At 40.7% G+C, this 18,438-nt stretch overlaps 1 protein-coding gene across 1 annotated transcript; it reads left to right on the top strand.

The window, feature by feature from the left end:
- The first annotated feature begins 2,231 nt into the window (after nucleotides 1–2,231).
- LOC121139724 (GTPase IMAP family member 8-like) lies at nucleotides 2,232–11,349 on the top strand. Its single transcript, XM_040743701.1, has 4 exons — nucleotides 2,232–2,912; nucleotides 4,829–4,882; nucleotides 8,180–8,795; nucleotides 10,691–11,349. The coding sequence occupies exons 1-4, from the start codon at nucleotides 2,232–2,234 to the stop codon at nucleotides 11,347–11,349; spliced, it is 2,010 nt and encodes a 669-aa protein (XP_040599635.1).
- Nucleotides 11,350–18,438: the final 7,089 nt, after the last annotated feature.

Below are 18,438 nucleotides of genomic sequence, written 5' to 3'. Positions count from 1 at the left end.
AAACCCAGATTGCTGGGCACACCCGTGAGGGATTTTTATTTCTTAATTAAATACTTTAATTTAGATCTAATCTGGATCTTTGAGGTGGGAAGACCTCCATTAATCTTGACCACACATTCTGCTGGCATCCTATATAAAGGACATGGAAAAAGGAGGCACTCTCTATGTCTGCTAAACCTGTTGCTCACCTAGCAAGTCCATTCTTTTACTGGTATTATAGCCTGCTTCTTTGGGATCGCAGTATATATGGAAAACCAGCTGAGACATCCAGCCTTATGTACTGAAGAACTATAGGAATCTTGGACTTTCCATTGAAAGACAGTTATTGTTGTTCTAGCTGGATTACAGCCTGTAAGTCATTCTAATAAATTCCCTTTTTATCATACACACACACACACACACACACACACACGTGTTGTGTGCAGGTCTTGTTTAGGCACCCATATTGTACTAAGAGAGAGAGATTCAGTGTCCTACAAGGATGAACTTCTCAATAGATTGTGCAAACCCATGTGGTCATCCCTAAACACATGTACATACAGGCCTTACTCGATGGACTCAGCAGGTAGTATTTATGTGTACACGTGGGCACATATGTATAATAATTGAAGGATAAGAGGTCTTGAGACTGAGAGGGAATAAGGAAGACAAGGGAGGCAGTTGAGGTTGTAGAAATGATGGAACTATAGTTGTCATGCTTGAAATTAAAAAAATAAACACAAAAGGTTCCATTGTGCATATATAATCACACTTTTTTCATTTTCCCATTTTATACCACTTAGGTTGTTCCACAATTGAGCTGTCTTTAACAGTACTCAGTGCTGCCATAGATACTGATGTGTGGTTATCTCTGTGGTGTGTTGACCTGGAGTTTTGGATGAATATGCATGTACATAGCAAGTTGTGTACTTCCACCATACTGTGACATAGTAAACGTTTCCATTCCCAAAGGAAGAACAAGAGGACAGTATGGAAACACTGAACCAAAACTGGGAAAGCATTTATCTCACTTACCCTGTAGCTGCCTTTCCCACTAGATTGACTGGCCAGAGAGGCCCTGGTGTCCACCTGTCTCCCTTTCCCTCCAGTTCTGTAATTACAGATGTGCACCACTGAACTTGGGTTTGATATGGACACGTGATTGACAGGCACTTTATCCACCACCCCAAATCCATCTTCCCAACCTGATATTCACATTTTTAGAAAAGATTAATTTTATTTTTATTTGTGTGTGTAGATGTGTATTTGTATGGAACTGTGCACATGTGAGTGCAGTACCTGAGGAGGCCAGAAGAGGGCCTTGGATCACCCAGAGTTAGAATCACAGGCTGTTGTGAATGGCCTGGAATGGATGCTGGGATTCAAACTCTGGTTGTCTAGAACAGCACTGTGTGAACTTAGCCCCTGAGCCTATTTTTCAACTCATTTTCACCATTTTTGTTGTTGGTGTTTGTTTGTTTTTGTTTTTCAAGACAGGGTTTCTCTGTGTAGCTTTGTAAACCAGGCTGGCCTTAAACTCACAGAGATTGGCCTGCCTCTACCTCCCGAGTGTTGGGATTAAAGTCATGTGCCACCACTGCCTGGCCCTCCTTTTATAATTTTTTTTTTTGGTTTTTATGAGACAGGGTTTCTCTGTATTGTTTTCGAGGCTGTCGGTCCAGCCCAGCCTCGAACTCACAGAGATCCGCCTGCCTCTGCCTCCCGAGTGCTGGGATGAAAGGCGTGTGCCACCACTGCCCGGCTGCCTTTTAATTTTTTCGTTCATGCTTTTCTTCATTTTCTAGACATGTCTGAGAAACACGTTATTGTTAATGAATGAGAATTCCTCTAAGGAGACAAGCCATTGTGGAATTACATGAAGCAAGCACACGCTTAGCAATGACCACTTCTGATATGAGCTCACGGGGATTTCGTTTTCCTCTTTACCATTTTCAGAGCATACCGGTTCCTTAGAATAAACATCAGACTTTATTATCAGGACCGCATAAGCTGGAGATGAGGTTTGTGGAGTGCATGCCTAGAAAGCATGAAGCCCTTGGTCCAATCCCTATTGTAGGCTAGGTTAGCTGGCGAATGATTGCAAGCATGTCCTCACATTGAGCTCAGAGACTTCACGCTGGTGAAGGAACACTGTATAGCAGAGTTGCTTCCCAGCCCAGTAGTTTAAATTCTTGGGGGACAGGGAGGACAGCTTTCCTGCTGTCTTCTCTCCACTTGTGGGTAGAGCACTGATGTATTATTGCTCTTGTCTCAACAGCATAAGCCAGGACCAGAAGGACACTTTCAAACAGAGCCAGGAAACATCCACACTGTGGCTCCTCCTATTAGGGAAACTCGGTGCAGGCAAAAGTGCCACAGGAAACACCATTCTGGGTAAAGCCATGTTCGATTCCAAGTTCAGTGACCATACGGTAACCAAACAGTGTCAGAGCAAAACTGTGTTCCTGAGAGAGAAGCAGGTCATTGTCATTGACACCCCAGATCTATTCTCCTCACAGTCCTGTGCAGAGGCCAGGCTGCTGAACCTGCAGCAGTGTTTGAAGCTCTCGGCTGATGGTCTCCATGTGCTGCTGCTGGTCACACCCATTGGCCACTATACAGAGGAGGACAGGGAGACCATTGAGGGCATCCAGGGTGAGTTTGGCACTAAAGCCTACAGTCACATGATTGTGGTCTTCACTCGGGAAGATGAACTGGGTGAAGACTCGCTGAAGGACTACATTGACAGCAAGAGCTCTCTCAAGGCATTGCTTGAAAACATTGGAGATTGGTACTGTACTTTCAACAACAAGGCAGACAAGGAGCAGCGGGAACAGCAGGTGGCCCAGCTCCTTGATGTGATTGAGCAGTTGATGGTCGGAAGCCCAGAACCATATTTTGTGCCCTTGAAAATGGAAGGCAGTGGAGTCCAGGTAGGACTGATAGGAGGAAGATACCCCCAAATCAATGGACCATCTTGTGTGTTACAGCCATGTTTTGTTTAGGAAGGTGTGTTTTTATGCTCTAGATAGCGTTTTTCAACCTATGGGTCACATTTGTGGATTGAATGACTCTTTAACAGGGTTTGCATATTGAGATTTACAATACAATTCATAACAGCAGCAAAATTACAGCAGTGAAGCAGCAATGAAAATAATGTTATGGTTGGGGGTCACCACAACATGAGGAACTGTATTAAAGGGTCTCCACTTTAGGAAGGTTGAGAACACTGCTCTAGAGTAATAGTAGGCATCAAACTTCTTGACTGTCAGCCTGGGGACTTTGGACTTAACTGGAAAGCTAATGGGAAACAAAACTCTGTCTCACACGGCCCCTCATGTTATTGACCATACTGGACTCCGCATAGTCTTTCTACTGACTTCCCAGAAAACAATAAAACAACTTCTCTTTCTGGCTGTTCCAAAAACTTCTGAATCTTCTTCCAGTCTCTGGCCTCTAAAGTCACTTCTCTGCCCTCAGAATACCCCTTATACTATTCACTACCAGCTCAAGGGGTGCCTGTAGACATATTTACAATAGCTACCTCCCTACAAAGCCCACGAGGATAGAAAACACATTCTGTTAACCACACTGTAACACAAATGCCATAAGATGTACCTGGAATTTTCTGTGAAGATTAAATGAGATGATTAAAAGTTGTAAATAAATAAATGCTTAGTATTTATTAGCTACTGTTATTGAGATATATGGGGGTTAGAGGAATTATGCATATTAAGGATTTCAGGGGACTGGAGAGACGGCTCAGTGGTTAAGAGCATTTGCTGCTCTTGCAAAGAACCTGAGTTCAGTTTCTAGTACCCATATGGGGCCTTATAACTATAACTCCAGTTTCAGGCCTGTTACCCTCTTCTGACTTCTACAGTCATTGTACACCTGTGGTTTGCATAAATACATGTAGACAAATTACTCACACATATGAAATAAAAACGGTAAATAAATCCTTTAAAAATATTGCGGATTACAGCAATCCAAAAGAAAAAATAAAGATAACCCATACAAAGATGCTTAACACAGCGTCTTTTGAAGTAGTAAAAGCAGAGATAACCCAAAGATTCACCACTGAGAGGATGGATACATCACTTACATATGTTCATAGTGTAGGATAGATTGTACCAACTAAAAGGAGTCGGGTGGTTCCATCTATATTAACTTGTGCAGGTGTGAAGTTTATGATATCAAGCAGATTGCTGACCAGGAAGCCCTGCGAGTCTCTCCTATTGATACTTGTGCATGTTAGTATAAACACAGAGAAATATAGAAACATATGTAAACGCTGACATCTGTCACTCTTCTTACAAGTTGGATACAAGATTATTACTTTTTATATCACAGGTAGCATCTTTACATTGAAACAATGAGAATGAAAGATATAGAGATAGATGATAGTGAATTAAATGCATTAAAGATGTTGGCTGAGAACAGGAAAGAAAGCAGAGGCAGGTTCTTCTGTCTGGCATGAGCTTTAAGAGATAAGGTTAGAATGGAGCCCACCCACAAGACTGAAAGGTATTGTTTTCATGTTAATTATGTGTTTGATTTTTCCATACCTGGTGAGCTATTCTCAACTTAACTTCATGTCAGAGGCTCCACACCATCCTGGGGAGCAGCAAGGGTGCTGGAAATGGCTCCATCTCTGGGAAGCTGCTCACCAGCGTCAGTGAGCTTGAAAGCTGGACGTGCAGGTGTACAGAGGAAATTGAGGACCGTGATCTTACTGTGACCTCTTCCTAATCAGCAGATAGTCTGTCTCTAATTGTATCTCCATTTGTATTATGTGGAAGACTATCTCCCTTGGCCTTATGTATGTTATTTCCCCTTTATTTTCTAGGGTTGTGGGAATAGAGCTACATATGAAGAAGGGGACAATCTGTGTGGTAAGTTGGTCACCTAAACAATAAGTCTCATGTCTACTTTCTTTTAATGCATTGCCCAGCCAAAGTAAAGTGGAAAACAGAAGGTACATGGAGATCCAGTCTGTGTGCGTGCCCACACCTGTCCCCAGAGGACTCCTGACATGAGTGACTCGGTGTAGCAGCAGTCAAAGTGCTGGACACTGCAGTGCCCCTAGCCTCCTCTGTTGTTCTAAGCATGGAGCCAGCCTTGCTGTTCTCGGCTTTCTCCTGACTCTGTTTCTCCTTCTTGGTCATGAGTCTAGTATTTCTGATGGGGAACAGGAAACACTCCTCATGGATGGCACCAGCTTGTAGCGTCTTTGTATGGACTTCCATTAGATGTTTGTTCTATGTAGCAACACAGGTCGGTACACAATAGTAAACAGAATGCCTGTAGGGAGGACACACAAGACTTATAAAGTCACAGATGTGTCTGTAGCTTATTTCTGAGTCAGCCCTATGTAAAAACTGCAATCTCACAGACAAGGCCCTTTCCTCATAAAGTACCACAAAATAATAAAAAAAAAGTCACTTATGAAGTTTAGTAATAATAACAGCAACATCGAAGCTGACATTGTGGGCTAGGAAATAACATACATGTACTTCAGTCCTCAAAGTCCATAAAGTTGTATGGATAGTATATGTACAATTTATAGTATTTTTGGCAGGCAAACGCCTGGCAACTTCTGTACTCTTATCTACTTTCTTTCTACCTATATTCTACCACCCTGGCCTCTGCAAGAAAAGATGCCTTCATGCCCCTTCCCTGTTCCTACTTCCATGGGAACTCCATATCAAGCAAGCAGAACTACAAAGTTCAAGCTTGGATCCACATACGAAAGACATTTGTCTGTCTGGCTCTGGGTTACACCACTCAGTGTCATTACTCCAAGTTTTATCTATGTACCTGCAAACTTCAGTTTTCTTTGTAGTTGAATAATATTCCGTTGCGTATATGTAGCACGTTTTCATTATCCATTCACTAGCTTATGATGGACATCTAAGTTTCTCCCATTTCTTGGCTATTGTGAATGGAGCAGCAATAACCACAGATGAGCAGAGATCTCTGCAGTGTGGTATAAAGTCTGTTGGGTGTATGCCAGGAGCAGGATAAATGGGGTAGAGGGTGGTTTTATTTCTATTGTTTTAGAAACCTCCAGATTTAATTCCAAGGTGTTTGTACCACTTTCTGGCCACAAACGGAATATAAGGGTTCCATTTCCCCCATAACCACACTAGCATTTGATGTCATTTTGTATTCCTGATAGCCATTCTGACTAGGATTATAATACTCTTTAAGTAAAAGAAAGTGCATGGCACTTGGCTTTTGTGGTTGTGGGGACAGTTTGCGGGTGCTCTTGAGAAGCAGTCATATTTGTATGGAAGCCTGAATAAGCAGCATGCATGGCCAGTAGTGTAAAGAGAAGCTTTTTTCTTGAGAGAAACCTTCCCGCCAGCCTGGTTCTAGAGCCGCATCAGTCCCAAATAAACACACAGGAGACTATATTAATTATGAAGCTGATGGCCTTGCTTGTTTCTTACTGGCTAGCTCTGACTTAAGTAATTACCCCATAATTGTTGATCTAAATATGTCTCTTACCGGAGAAGTTTCTGGGCTTCCTACCCCATGGCGTTACATCTCGACTCTCTGTGTTTCTCCTTCCCAGAGTCCTTCTGGACTCCTAGTCCCACATATCTAGATTCCTATCGGCCAGCAGTGTTTTATTGACATATACACAGGACTTCCTCCACACAGTAGGGTGAGGAGCTCTGTCCTATGTGTAGAGTGTGAGGGCAAGGAGAAGGTGTGAGGGAGCAGGATTCAAAGCCTGACTCAGGTTGACCTCAACCATGAACCCTCTGTAGCTGATCTATGCCTGTCAAGTTTCCAGAGACTGCTGGGATGTTATCTTCTCTCACCTTTTCAACAGCCTGGGATATTCTACCCTATGTGCTCTGGAAGACAGAAAGGAACATTTTTGTCCAAAGTGACATAGCAAGGACTCATTTTTTTTGTTTTCTAGTTCTCTCCAGAAATGATTTTATTCTTCTTTATAGTCAAATAAGACACACACACACACACACACACACACACACACACACACACACACACTATTTTTGAGGGTGAGTGTTCTCATTTGTGTAAATGTGCATAGGTGCTTGCAGATAAGTGTGAACATGTTTGTGTATTGTGTAAATGTGGAGGACAGAGGACAACCTTGTGTATCACCTTAGGCACCATGCACTGTTTTTTTGGTTTTACGAGACAGGGTTTCTCTGTATTGTTTTGAGGCTGTCGGTCCAGCCCAGCCTCAAACTCACAGAGATCCGCTTGCCTCTGCCTCCCGAGTATTGAGATTAAAGGTGTGCGCCACCACCACCCAGCACCATGCACTTTTTTTAATGAGACAAGATCCAGTCTTGGCCTGGAACTCACCCTGTAGACAAGACTACCTGTGCTCTAGGGATCTTCCTGCCTCTGCTCCCATAGTGCTGGGATTCCAAGAGTGCACCACCATGCTTGGATTTTTAATTTTTTCATGGGTTCTGGACATTGAGCTAGAACCCTCATTCTTTCAAGGCAAGTTGTTTAGCATCTGAGATGTCACACTAGACCCCTTATCACATTTTCTTTTTCATTGTTGATGGTTTCCAGGCTAATTATTTTATTGTAAATAATGCAACAATAAACACAAATGGTCAAAAATTTATTTTGTGTGTTAATTAGAAAGTTAATGCAAAAATAATATCCTCTCCTCTGTGAAGAACAACAGTTCTTACAGCCTCCTCCCATAGACAACTACTCCCCAGACTCCTATAAACATAGATAATTTGTCCTGTTCTGAACTTCAGATAATGAGCCATACAGATGTCAGTTTTGTGTCTGGCTTCTTCCATTAAGCATGCTTTTGAGTTTCACACATGTTAAAAAAATATACTCACATATTTTATTATGTGAGTATTAGGCTAAGGGGCATTTTATAATCAGATTGTCACAGCCCTTGCCTTAGTCCATGACCTCATACTATAATACTCACTTTTGAAGAATGAGTTCCAGTAGAAGTTCAATTTAGCATAGTCATTCTTCTGGAAAACCTAGGCTTCCCGTATTCCTTCTAGTTCTTTCCTTCTTCCCATGGTTTCTACTTGGGTGTCTGGGTTCTGCCTGAGAATAGAGGCCTGCTCAATCAGAGGGATGGGGCTTTCTAGAGCAGTTCACATTTATATCCAACTGCAGGAGGAGACATTGGATCCATTTTTATTTTTCTTGTCTCACATGTCCAAAGAAGAGACAGCCTCAGATTCCAGGACCACATCAGGATGTAGAGATGCCGGAACTGAGGGTCCTCCTCATGGGGAAGTGTGGTGTTGGGAAAAGTGCAGCAGGGAACAGCATTCTGGGGAAGCGGCCCTTTAAGACTCAGTACAGTGAGCAGCAGGTCACCAAGGTCTTTTCATCCCGCAGCAGGATCTGGAATGGGAAGAAAGGTCTGGTCATTGATTCTCCAGAGATCTCATTGTGGAAGCCTGATGCATCTGAAGTCAAGGAGCACGTCTCTCTGGGCCCCCATGCCTTCCTGCTGGTGACACCACTGAACTCTTTGATAAAGAGTGATGACAATATGTTCAACCCTGTCAAAAATATTTTTGGAGAAAAATTCACCAAGTTCCCAATTATTCTCTTTACCAGGAAAGAAGATTTAGAGGATCAGACTCTAGATGAATTTATAAGTAAAAACAGCAATCTCCAGGAGCTCGTCTTGAAATTTGAAAAAAGATATACCGCTTTCAACTATCGAGCGACTGTGGAGGAGGAGCGGAGGCAGGTGAACAAACTCCTGGGCCAAGTTGAGAGCATGGTGCAGTGCAACGGCAACAAGCCTTGTATTTTCAGGGAGAAAGGTAAGGCTAAGCATAGGAAATGGCTTTGTATCCAGAGCTTGGGATGTAAGGCATGATCTAGAACTCTCTGAAGGAAGGGCAGAGGGTGAGCAAAGGACCATGTTGGGGATGTAGATCAGTACAGTGTTTACCCAGCATGCACTAGGGTATCTGATCCCAGGTCATCAGCTGGGCGTGGTGGTATTTTCCTGTAGTCCCAACACTTGGGAAGTAGAGTCAGGAGGACCAGAAGTTCAAGTTTATTGGCTAAGTAGTGAGTTCAAGGCCAACCTGGTTTAAATAAGACCCTGTCTCAAAACCATACTTTGGTCTCTTCTTTAAATTTTCCTAAAGTTGTGTGTTTTTTAATGTATACTCTCATGGCTGGTTTTTAATTCCTTCCTGACCCCTATCCCACCTCTCCACCATGGAGACCTCTCCCAGTCTTCTTGCTGTTTCAGTCTGCTGTTGCTTCTGTTCACTTTTTTGCTTTTCTGTTCTCTTACCTCAGAACTTTCTCTGGATTATTTATTCTTCCCTGATCTGGATATGGGAAACAATAAGAATGTGTAAGTAGAGTTTAGAAGATGATTTACTTGCTTAACTAGCATGAAAATCTGAGTTTGGTCCCCAGAACTCATGTCAAAAAAGCCAGGCATGGTGGATCTCTAAGACTTGCTGGCCAGCCTTTCTTACTAATCATGTTCCAGGTTAGTGAGAGACTCTGTCTCTAAAACCAGGGGTAGACTGTGGCTGAGGAATGACAGTAGTGCTTGTCCTCTGGCCTCTCTGTGCATATAGAGGGGCATGCCTCTTAGGAGGAGATGAGAACAGTCCTGATGGAAACAGGGCTTCAAATGGCAGAAAGGTTGGATCAGATTTCAGAGAGATTTGGCAACTGAGTCTTTCCTAAATACAGAAGTAGGGATTGGAACACATGACATGAGTGCTGGAGCATGCGTGTGTGAGTGTGTGCTTAAATGTGTGTATGTGATGCACGCATGCATATGTTGGTTCAGATCATTGATTTATTTTCACCCTTTAAGCATAGCTATGAGACTGAGTTTAGCATGAGTGGCTCACTAGTTGTCCTGGAAGGGAGACCAAGATGGGCTTTCCTCCCTCTTTGGTTTGAAGTAGACACTAGTGACTTGATAAGGGGTTCGTTCATGATGGAGAACCATTGAGGAGGGACACAGTGCAAAGTAGAAAGGCATCAGGAACACCTGAAAGTAAATATAATCAGATCTTTGCACCTACAAGTACTATTTACATGGAACCTTTTCTTCTATCACTGACACCACAAAGAACAGTATTAGTGGCATTTATTTTAATCAGGAAGTTCCTTTGGCTCATTATTGAAAGACACAGTAAGATTAATCAGGCTTTTAATGAATTTTAGTATGAGATAACCAACACAACTGGTAATATGTTGATAGAAACTGCGATTTCCCCCACCCTGAAAATCTAATTGTATAGAGTAGATTTTCAAATACTTCAAAGACATTTTTGCTATGGGTATTAGGAGTTAACAATAGGGAGACTTAGTTACACTAGGAACAGAAGATAGAAATGAAATGTGTGGACTAGATCCAGCAAAGATAAGAGGCAAAGATAAGGCCACTGTTTCTCATAGGTAACAGTGATTAAGGAGAGGTCCTGGAAAAGGGAGCAGAGTTGATTCAGGGACAGGAGGTATGCTATGTTCATGATGAGCAATGGGCAGAGGATTGTCCAAGTCCCTCTGCTGAGTACATAGACCACATAAACTGGGCAAGCCAGTCTCCTGTGTGGGGTAGACCTGTTGGGTGGTGCCTGGTGAGCTTAGTGATAAAACTAGTGCTGTGAATAACTTGGAAAGATGAGTTCTGCATCATCCCACAGTCATGAGTCCATCCCATTTTCCTCTGCAACAGAACTCCTAAACATCATACTCCTAGGAAGGAGTGGGACTGGAAAGAGTGCAACTGGAAACACGATCTTGGGGAAACCTGCCTTCCTGTCTCAACTAGGAGCTCAGCCCATCACCAGTAGAAGCCAGAGTGACAGGATGACAGTGGACGGGCAGGATATTGTGGTTGTGGACACTCCATCATTCAGCCAGATGCCTGGTATTCAAAAGGATCCTTCCAGGTTAAAGGAGGAGGTCAAATACTGCTTGTCTCTCTGTGAAGAAGGAATGAAGGTTTTTATTCTGGTGCTTCAGCTGGGGCGGTTCACCCAAGAAGATGAGGCAGCAGTGGAGCAACTGGAGGCCATGTTTCAAGAAAAAATTATGAGATATATGATTGTGCTGTTTACACGGAAGGAAGATCTAGGGGATGGAGACCTTGGTGATTATACTAGAAACACAAAGAACAAAGCCCTTAAAAGCATAATTAAAAAGTGCAAGGAGCCAGTTTGTGCTTTTAATAACAAAGAAACTGGTCAAAACTGGGAGGCCCAGGTGAAAGAGCTGTTGAAAATAGCCAATAGTCTCAGAAAATACTATGATGAGCATTCACACTCATGGGTGGATTTTGGCCATCCATTCAAAACAATAGGTCAACAAATTGCTAGGATGTTTAAACAATGAACTCAAGTGAGTAATTAAAAGGTCTGGGACACAGGGATGCCATCAGACAGAGGTGGGTGGGATGATGGAACGACATGACTGGTGGGATCATTCCCTTCAAAGAAAGTTCATGACTTTGAAGGTCAATCCTAACCCTAACCCTAAACCCTAAACCCTAAACCCTAAACCCTAACCCTCTAACCCTAACCCTCTAACCCTAAACCCTAAACCTAACCCTAACCCCTAACCCCTAATCCTAACCCTAACCTCTAACCCCTAACCCTCTAACCCTCTAACCCTCTAACCCTAACCCTCTAACCCTCTAACCCTCTAACCCTAACCCTCTAACCCTCTAACCCTAACCCCTAACCCTCTAACCCTAACCCTAACCCTAAACCCTAAAGCTAACCCTAAACCCTAACCCTAACCCTGAATCTGTAACCCTAACCCCTCACCCTCACCCCTACTCCTAACCCTGAATCCCTAACCTGAACCTGAACTCAAACCCTAAGCCCCCTAACCCTGACCCCTAACCTGAACCCGAATCCGATCCCAACCCTAACCCCCCTAACCATGACCCTGACCCTAACCACCCTGACCCTTACCCTGACCCTGACCCCGTCGCAGACCCCAACCCCAACCCCGACCTCGACCCCAACCCACTTTGTGTTTACTTACCTTTTTGGGATCATATCTCTTTCTCAATACTGAGATCTTCAAAGAGGTCACTGCAGAGGAATGTTTCAGGGCATTCTACTTGTCTTGTAACCTTTCTTTCTGGTTGTATCTTCTGTTTACATACTCACAATTCACATATTTCCCTCCTTCACTGTCTTGGCATGTCTTCTATGAAGAAAAATATAATCAAATTACAAAAATCAAAAATAGTCAAATTCACATGCAGCAGCACAAGCTCCTCTTTGTATTGATTTTATTTGGGGTGTCAGGTGGAACAAGTTCTACAATGGCTGCTTTTACACTAGCATTAATTGGGGAAGACAGCACAGATGAACATACGAACTCTGTGTTACTTCATCAAATGTACCTGAGCAGAGGACAGGGAAGGGAAGGACATGAGGAGGGGGGGGGAAGAAGGCAGAGGACAAGGGGCCAGAGAGGGAAACGACCCAGGGAAGCTTAGGAGGAAACGACAGAAGGAAGTAGGGGACGGAAGAGGCAGGGGGAAAGGAGACAGGAGGAGTGAAGGATTAATGCCAGTTACAGGTGCGGGGACGGCAGGAATTTGAGAATAAGATAAGGCAAATTATTCAAAAAACATACCAGCTTCAAATGCCAGTTAGCCAGCACATTAAGAGTTGCATGGCAAAGCCAACTTCATCTTCCAAATTAGTTTAATACTACAAACTTACAAAAAAGAATGCTGCAGAACTCCTGAGGAACAAGAACAGCCTGGGTGTGGGTGGAGGACCTCTGAGCCCCCTTTACCCCTGGGTGCATCTGTGGTAAAGTACACATGTCCTTGGTTCAGCCCAGAGTGTTCACCATACCAGGAAGGGCGAGGGACAAATAGCTGACTCCTTACCCATCAATGCCACAAGAGTTTAGTACTCAGAATAAACTAACAAAATGCAAAAAAGATGGCAGTATAAATATATACCATGTTGCTCTTTTCTTAAATGGCAATTACAATTTGAATAGAATACAATATTTTACTGACGTGAGGTTTCTAAGCTTATTTTAGCAATAGTGAGATGCCTCAGAAGGAAAAATGTCTGTGGTGTATAACGCTGGCAATGTGACCTTGAAAGGGCTAATAGAAAACCCTCAAACATATATGTTACACATTCTAAGCCATAATCGCATTTTACACACACACACACACACACCAGACATGTTTTTTTTTTAAATAAATCTATCTTTACAATATCTGGCATCTCAAGATAATCCCATTAGGAAGCAATACTTCAAGATGAGCACCAAATGAATCAAAACTGTATCATGGCTGGACAGTGGTGGTGCACACCTTTATTCCCAGCACTTGGGAGGCAGAGGCAGGTGGATCCATGTGAGTTTGAGACCACCATAATATACAAGAGATAGAGCCAGGACAGCATCCAAAGCCACAGAGAAACCCTGTCTCAAAAAAACAAACAAAAAAAACCCCCAAAAAACAAAAACAAAAAACCTGCATCATAAAGAAGCAGGATGTTGAAAACTATACATATCCATAGTACAACAAGCTATGTTATTAAATACACAGTTGATTACTGATTATTCTATTGTATTATATCTCTACCAGACATATGTAAACACTTCTTTGGATAGACACATGAAGTATTTTCTTACCTTCTATTAAGCATGTTAATATTAACATTGTTGAAACATGTCAACAAAGGAGCACACATCAGGGGTACATCATCTACCCTTGGTCTTGAACTCATGAGGATGAAACATATGAGGATGAGACATATGAGTTCAAAGGTAGCCATGATGAAGTACTGACATCCAAGCCAGGATGGATAACAAACAATTGATGTTGTAATAATAAACGGCACACTTACTGAAAATAAAACTAAGTATTTATTGTAAAAATTACTCACAAGATACCAAGCAAGTAACCCAGATGAGCCCAGTAGTTTTCCCGCTGCCGAACCGGAAGCCGAAATCCGGGAAAAGAGACCAAGACTTCCTTTGTGCTGTCTTTTATGCCTTCCCCCGTAACGCCCCCTAGCCATGCCCAAAAGTGGGCCTGGCTAGTGACGTCGTTCACCGCCTACGTACGTATACATCTTTACGTCCATCTTTACGTCCGTCCGTATACATCTTTAGTCATGCCTAAAGTGGGTGTGGTTAGCAGTGTGGTAAACCGCTCTTTTATTACCTCATCTGTATGCGCCTCTAGTAAGTCACATGGTTAATGGCGGCATACAGGCTTCCTCCTACAAACAATGACATCTGAAGGGAATTTGTGGACACATAAAAAAACCAGGAAGAAGCCACCAACCTTTCACAGACCTTTATGTGAAAAGTATAACACTACCTAATAGTTAAGTAAACAATGATGCACTTAGATAATAGTCAACCCATTCTATATATTTCAGCAAAAAAATTGCCTATCACCACATGAAAGCACAACAGAAAATGAACAGAGTTAAAGAAGGAATATCTGAACCATCAGATAAACTGAAGGAATACATGAACTAGCAAATAAACTTCAGTATGTGGATTTGTCACATATACAGGACACTTCAATACCTCATACAAAACTTTCAAAAACAGAAACTACAATGCTGTGATCTCTGCCATCATACTTGAATGAAATAGATGAAATACCTTCTTTTCATTGAAACTGAAGTCAACTGTAATATGTAAATTCTTTACCATATTGTTTACATGAACAGGTTTTTCTCATTCCTACCTGTTTCCTAATGTCAAGATGACATATAAAGGTTTAAAATATCATGTGGCTAGAGATATGATCAAGCAGTTAAAAGTTCATTTCCAGGACCAAGCTCTAAAATATTGAGAGGGATAAAGACAAGGTCAAGCAGTAAAGACAAAAACCCTGCCCAGAATCAAGGTGAGGTTTTGGACAACATTCTGTGATTTCTGTTAGAAATAAATACATGAAGGCTAAAGGATTTACCATTCTAAGAATATGCACATATCTAAAGACACACTGACATAACAAAATAAAAATTAACAAAAATCATTAAACATTTCCAATCATGACTATTTTTCTTTTCTAAGTATTCATTCCTGTAACCCAGATGTTGAGGCTGATAAAGGCTTACCTACAGTTTTTCTGTATCATGATCTGCTTCATATAACAAAAAGCGAGCATGTAAGTCTGAAGTCAGAGAAATCAATACTTCCCAGTTGGTGGTATCATTTGAGATGATTAAGGAAATGATGCCCAGCTGGAGGTAATATGTCACTGGGGGTATGGTTTTATAATTGACATCTGCATACCATTTCCAGTTCCCACTGTCTGGTTCATTCTTCAGGTTGAGGATGTGAGATCTTAGCATCCTGCTATATCTGCCATGTCTGACACCTGTTGCCATGCTGCTTTCATGATGATCCTGTATCCCTCTGGAACCAAGAGCCATATTAAATTCTTTCACGAGTTAATGTAGATACTGTGTTATATCACAACAGAAAAGGCACAAATAAACACCCATAAAGTTATATATCTGAATTAGTGATTTCATGTCATTGAAGAGGAAATCTAAAAGGGTTACTTTATCATTTAAATTTGTAGAATTTTATCCAAGTGCAAACAAAATAAAGATGGGCATTATACTGCTTAAACAGATAGTTGACACTGTGAAACTATTTTCTCCAGAATGCTCGTGTACCTAAAACGTGTTGGCTAAAGATCTTACAAAATCCTTTATAGCCAGACTTTCTTCTGTACAAGTTTTTTCGGGTTCTCAAAGACTATTGTGATATGAACAGGCTTTAACAGAATGATCGAACACTAAAAGTTTTACTCTTGTATACCACCACAAAGTGTAAAACCTTACCACACTGACTACATTTATAGTTTCTCTGCAGTATGATTTTTTATCATAATTTCAAAGACTACAATGATGTACAAAGGCTTTACCACATTACTTTCATAGAGTTCCTCTCCAATACATGTTCTTTTATGCATTAAGAGAATACTGTGATGTGAAAGGCTTTATCACTTTGACTACATTCATAGGGTTTCTGTCCTGTATGTGTTATTTTATGTGTTTGGAAAATACTGTCCTGTGTAAAGCCTTTAGCACATTGACTACATTCATAGTGTTTCTCCCCAGTAAGGGTAATGTTAAGAATTTGGATATAACTCTGTTGTAAAAAGGCTTTCCCACATTCATTCCATTCATAAGGTTTCTCTACATTATGGATTCTTTCATGCCTTTTAAGATGATTATGATATACATAGACTTTAACACCTCGAGAATATTCAGGTTTCTCTCCAGTATAACAATGTGGTCTAATTATAAAGAAGAATTAGATGTTAAGGTTTTATCACTGTTTACACTCATGATGTTCCCCTTCATTAAGGTTGGTTTGAATCTTTGAATATACCTGTGACGGTTCACATTTATTGCATCTTTTTTTTTTAGGAATTAAATTTTATTTCAAAATCAATGGAATTTATCTTGTATTAAATAAAACATTTCAACAATTCCCAAAGTGGCATTAAAAATTCTTCTGCACTTTGTATTGCATGTTTATAACAAATGAAAATTAAGAGTTGATGATTTGAAAATCAAAATATTGACTAACTCTGAAAAATTCTAATAATACTCTTTGTTTTAATATATCTAATACTCATATAACAACTTTTTTATAAATGACATTTTTTCACATGTTTGAAGAGAACAGAAAAAACTCATATATTTCACTATAGTATGAGTCGTACTACATTTGTAAAGTGAACCAGGACAAACAGACATATATACATATTCTTAGTACAACAGGGCTTTTCTGACATGTGAGTTTGTTGATATATTTCCAATGAAGCTGGAAAAGCAATTACTTATAACTTGCATCACATTCAACAAATCTATTCAAAGTGGGGGCTGCTACATATCTTCTAATTGTTCTGCGAGAGAGAGAGAGCGGGCTATGCTGCTTTTTTAGATATCCCTATGTTCTTATGGCTTGTATCAATAGTGACATATGATATACTTAATAAAGGAAGAGTAACAAATAAAAGGTGTCCACATTACATTCACACCATTTAACTTTCTATTCCTTGTAGACATATGGTATAGATAATAAGGTTTCTCCACAACAGCCATCCTTGTCTCTTGACTCCTCCTCTCACTAAAATTAGCAAAGTCACAAGTATGTGAATAACACAAGCTTTACTATGAATTATTTGCTTATTAGAGGATTTTGGACATGTATTTTTGACTTATTCAATGAGCATACCTTATGTAACATGAGTGGTATGAAACTAAATGGATTGGCAGGTACACAGCAGAGCTATCATGAGGCTATGGTTGAAATGGTGGTATCTATTAAGGCATGGTTTCCTTGTCTGTTCTCTTAGATTTATGCCTTGTGAACACAATTCACCTACTTGACACTGAGGTATATGGTTTTTTGAGAATTTAATGATCATCAATGCACTTTAATTATACTGTTGCTTTCTTTAAAACTTCCAGACACCTTAAAATTTGTTCTGAGGCATATTTGTATTAGCTTGTACATTAAAATTACCCTCTGTGTAGCCTAAAATATAGTACCAGAAAATATATGATATATTATTGGAAATTGTGCAACATTTAAGTAATTACTTGCATCGAACCTTAGAAACATGCCTGATTCATTCACATCATCCTTGCTCAGTTTCAACTGTAATTACAGAAGAGCATCAATAACCAAGAGTCAGTTGCCCCCTTATTTTAAAATGTGAAGGAAAATTCATAGTCTTACCTATAGCAGTGAGGTTCCTATAGTCTCCACCATCACATCTTTATGGAGATTCTTCTGGGAAGGATCCAGCAAAGCCCACTATTCCTGAATGAAGTCAAAATGAACATCAACACAGGTCACTGTTCTAAAATATACCATAAATGTATGAAAAGAAAATTATACTGACAATACAGCTAATGTAACAATCACCAAGTCACTTAAAAAGAAAACTGAATAGGAGGGTCACCTCTGTTATTTCTAAACTCCTTGAATGGGATATCACCATGTTAAAGTAATGCCTGTTAATAGACATAACTTGATGAATCAAGATTTGCAGTTGGCATCGTATTTTTGGAAGTCTCATTCAAGTTGTTCTGAGCATATGGTAATCAACTGGCTAAAGTGTAAATATTGAGAAAAGTAAAATGCCCTGACCATAGGGAAAGAACTTCAGTCCACTGAGGCTGGAGACCCCCTCAGCTATGAATAAGTTCATTATTAAAAGTATATCAGAGTCTTCTTTCCACAGAGCCAAATGAACTCACATCCCAGCCTCAACATCCTCGACAGACTATCACACCATATGACATAAATCATGATTCCTGATTTTTATCATTTGTTTGTTCATAATGGTAACAAAAATAAGAAGGCTTAGAAGAAACATTAGATGCTAATTATGAAGATTATTGGACTCTTGTTGGGGAAGTCCTGTTATTTGTCAATAAAGTA

Source organism: Mesocricetus auratus, unplaced genomic scaffold (genome assembly GCF_017639785.1).
Source record: "Mesocricetus auratus isolate SY011 unplaced genomic scaffold, BCM_Maur_2.0 Super-Scaffold_100001, whole genome shotgun sequence".
NCBI lineage: Eukaryota > Metazoa > Chordata > Mammalia > Rodentia > Cricetidae > Mesocricetus > Mesocricetus auratus.
The sequence above is the reverse complement of the archived record's forward strand: the minus strand, read 5'-3'. Positions and strand labels throughout refer to the sequence as shown.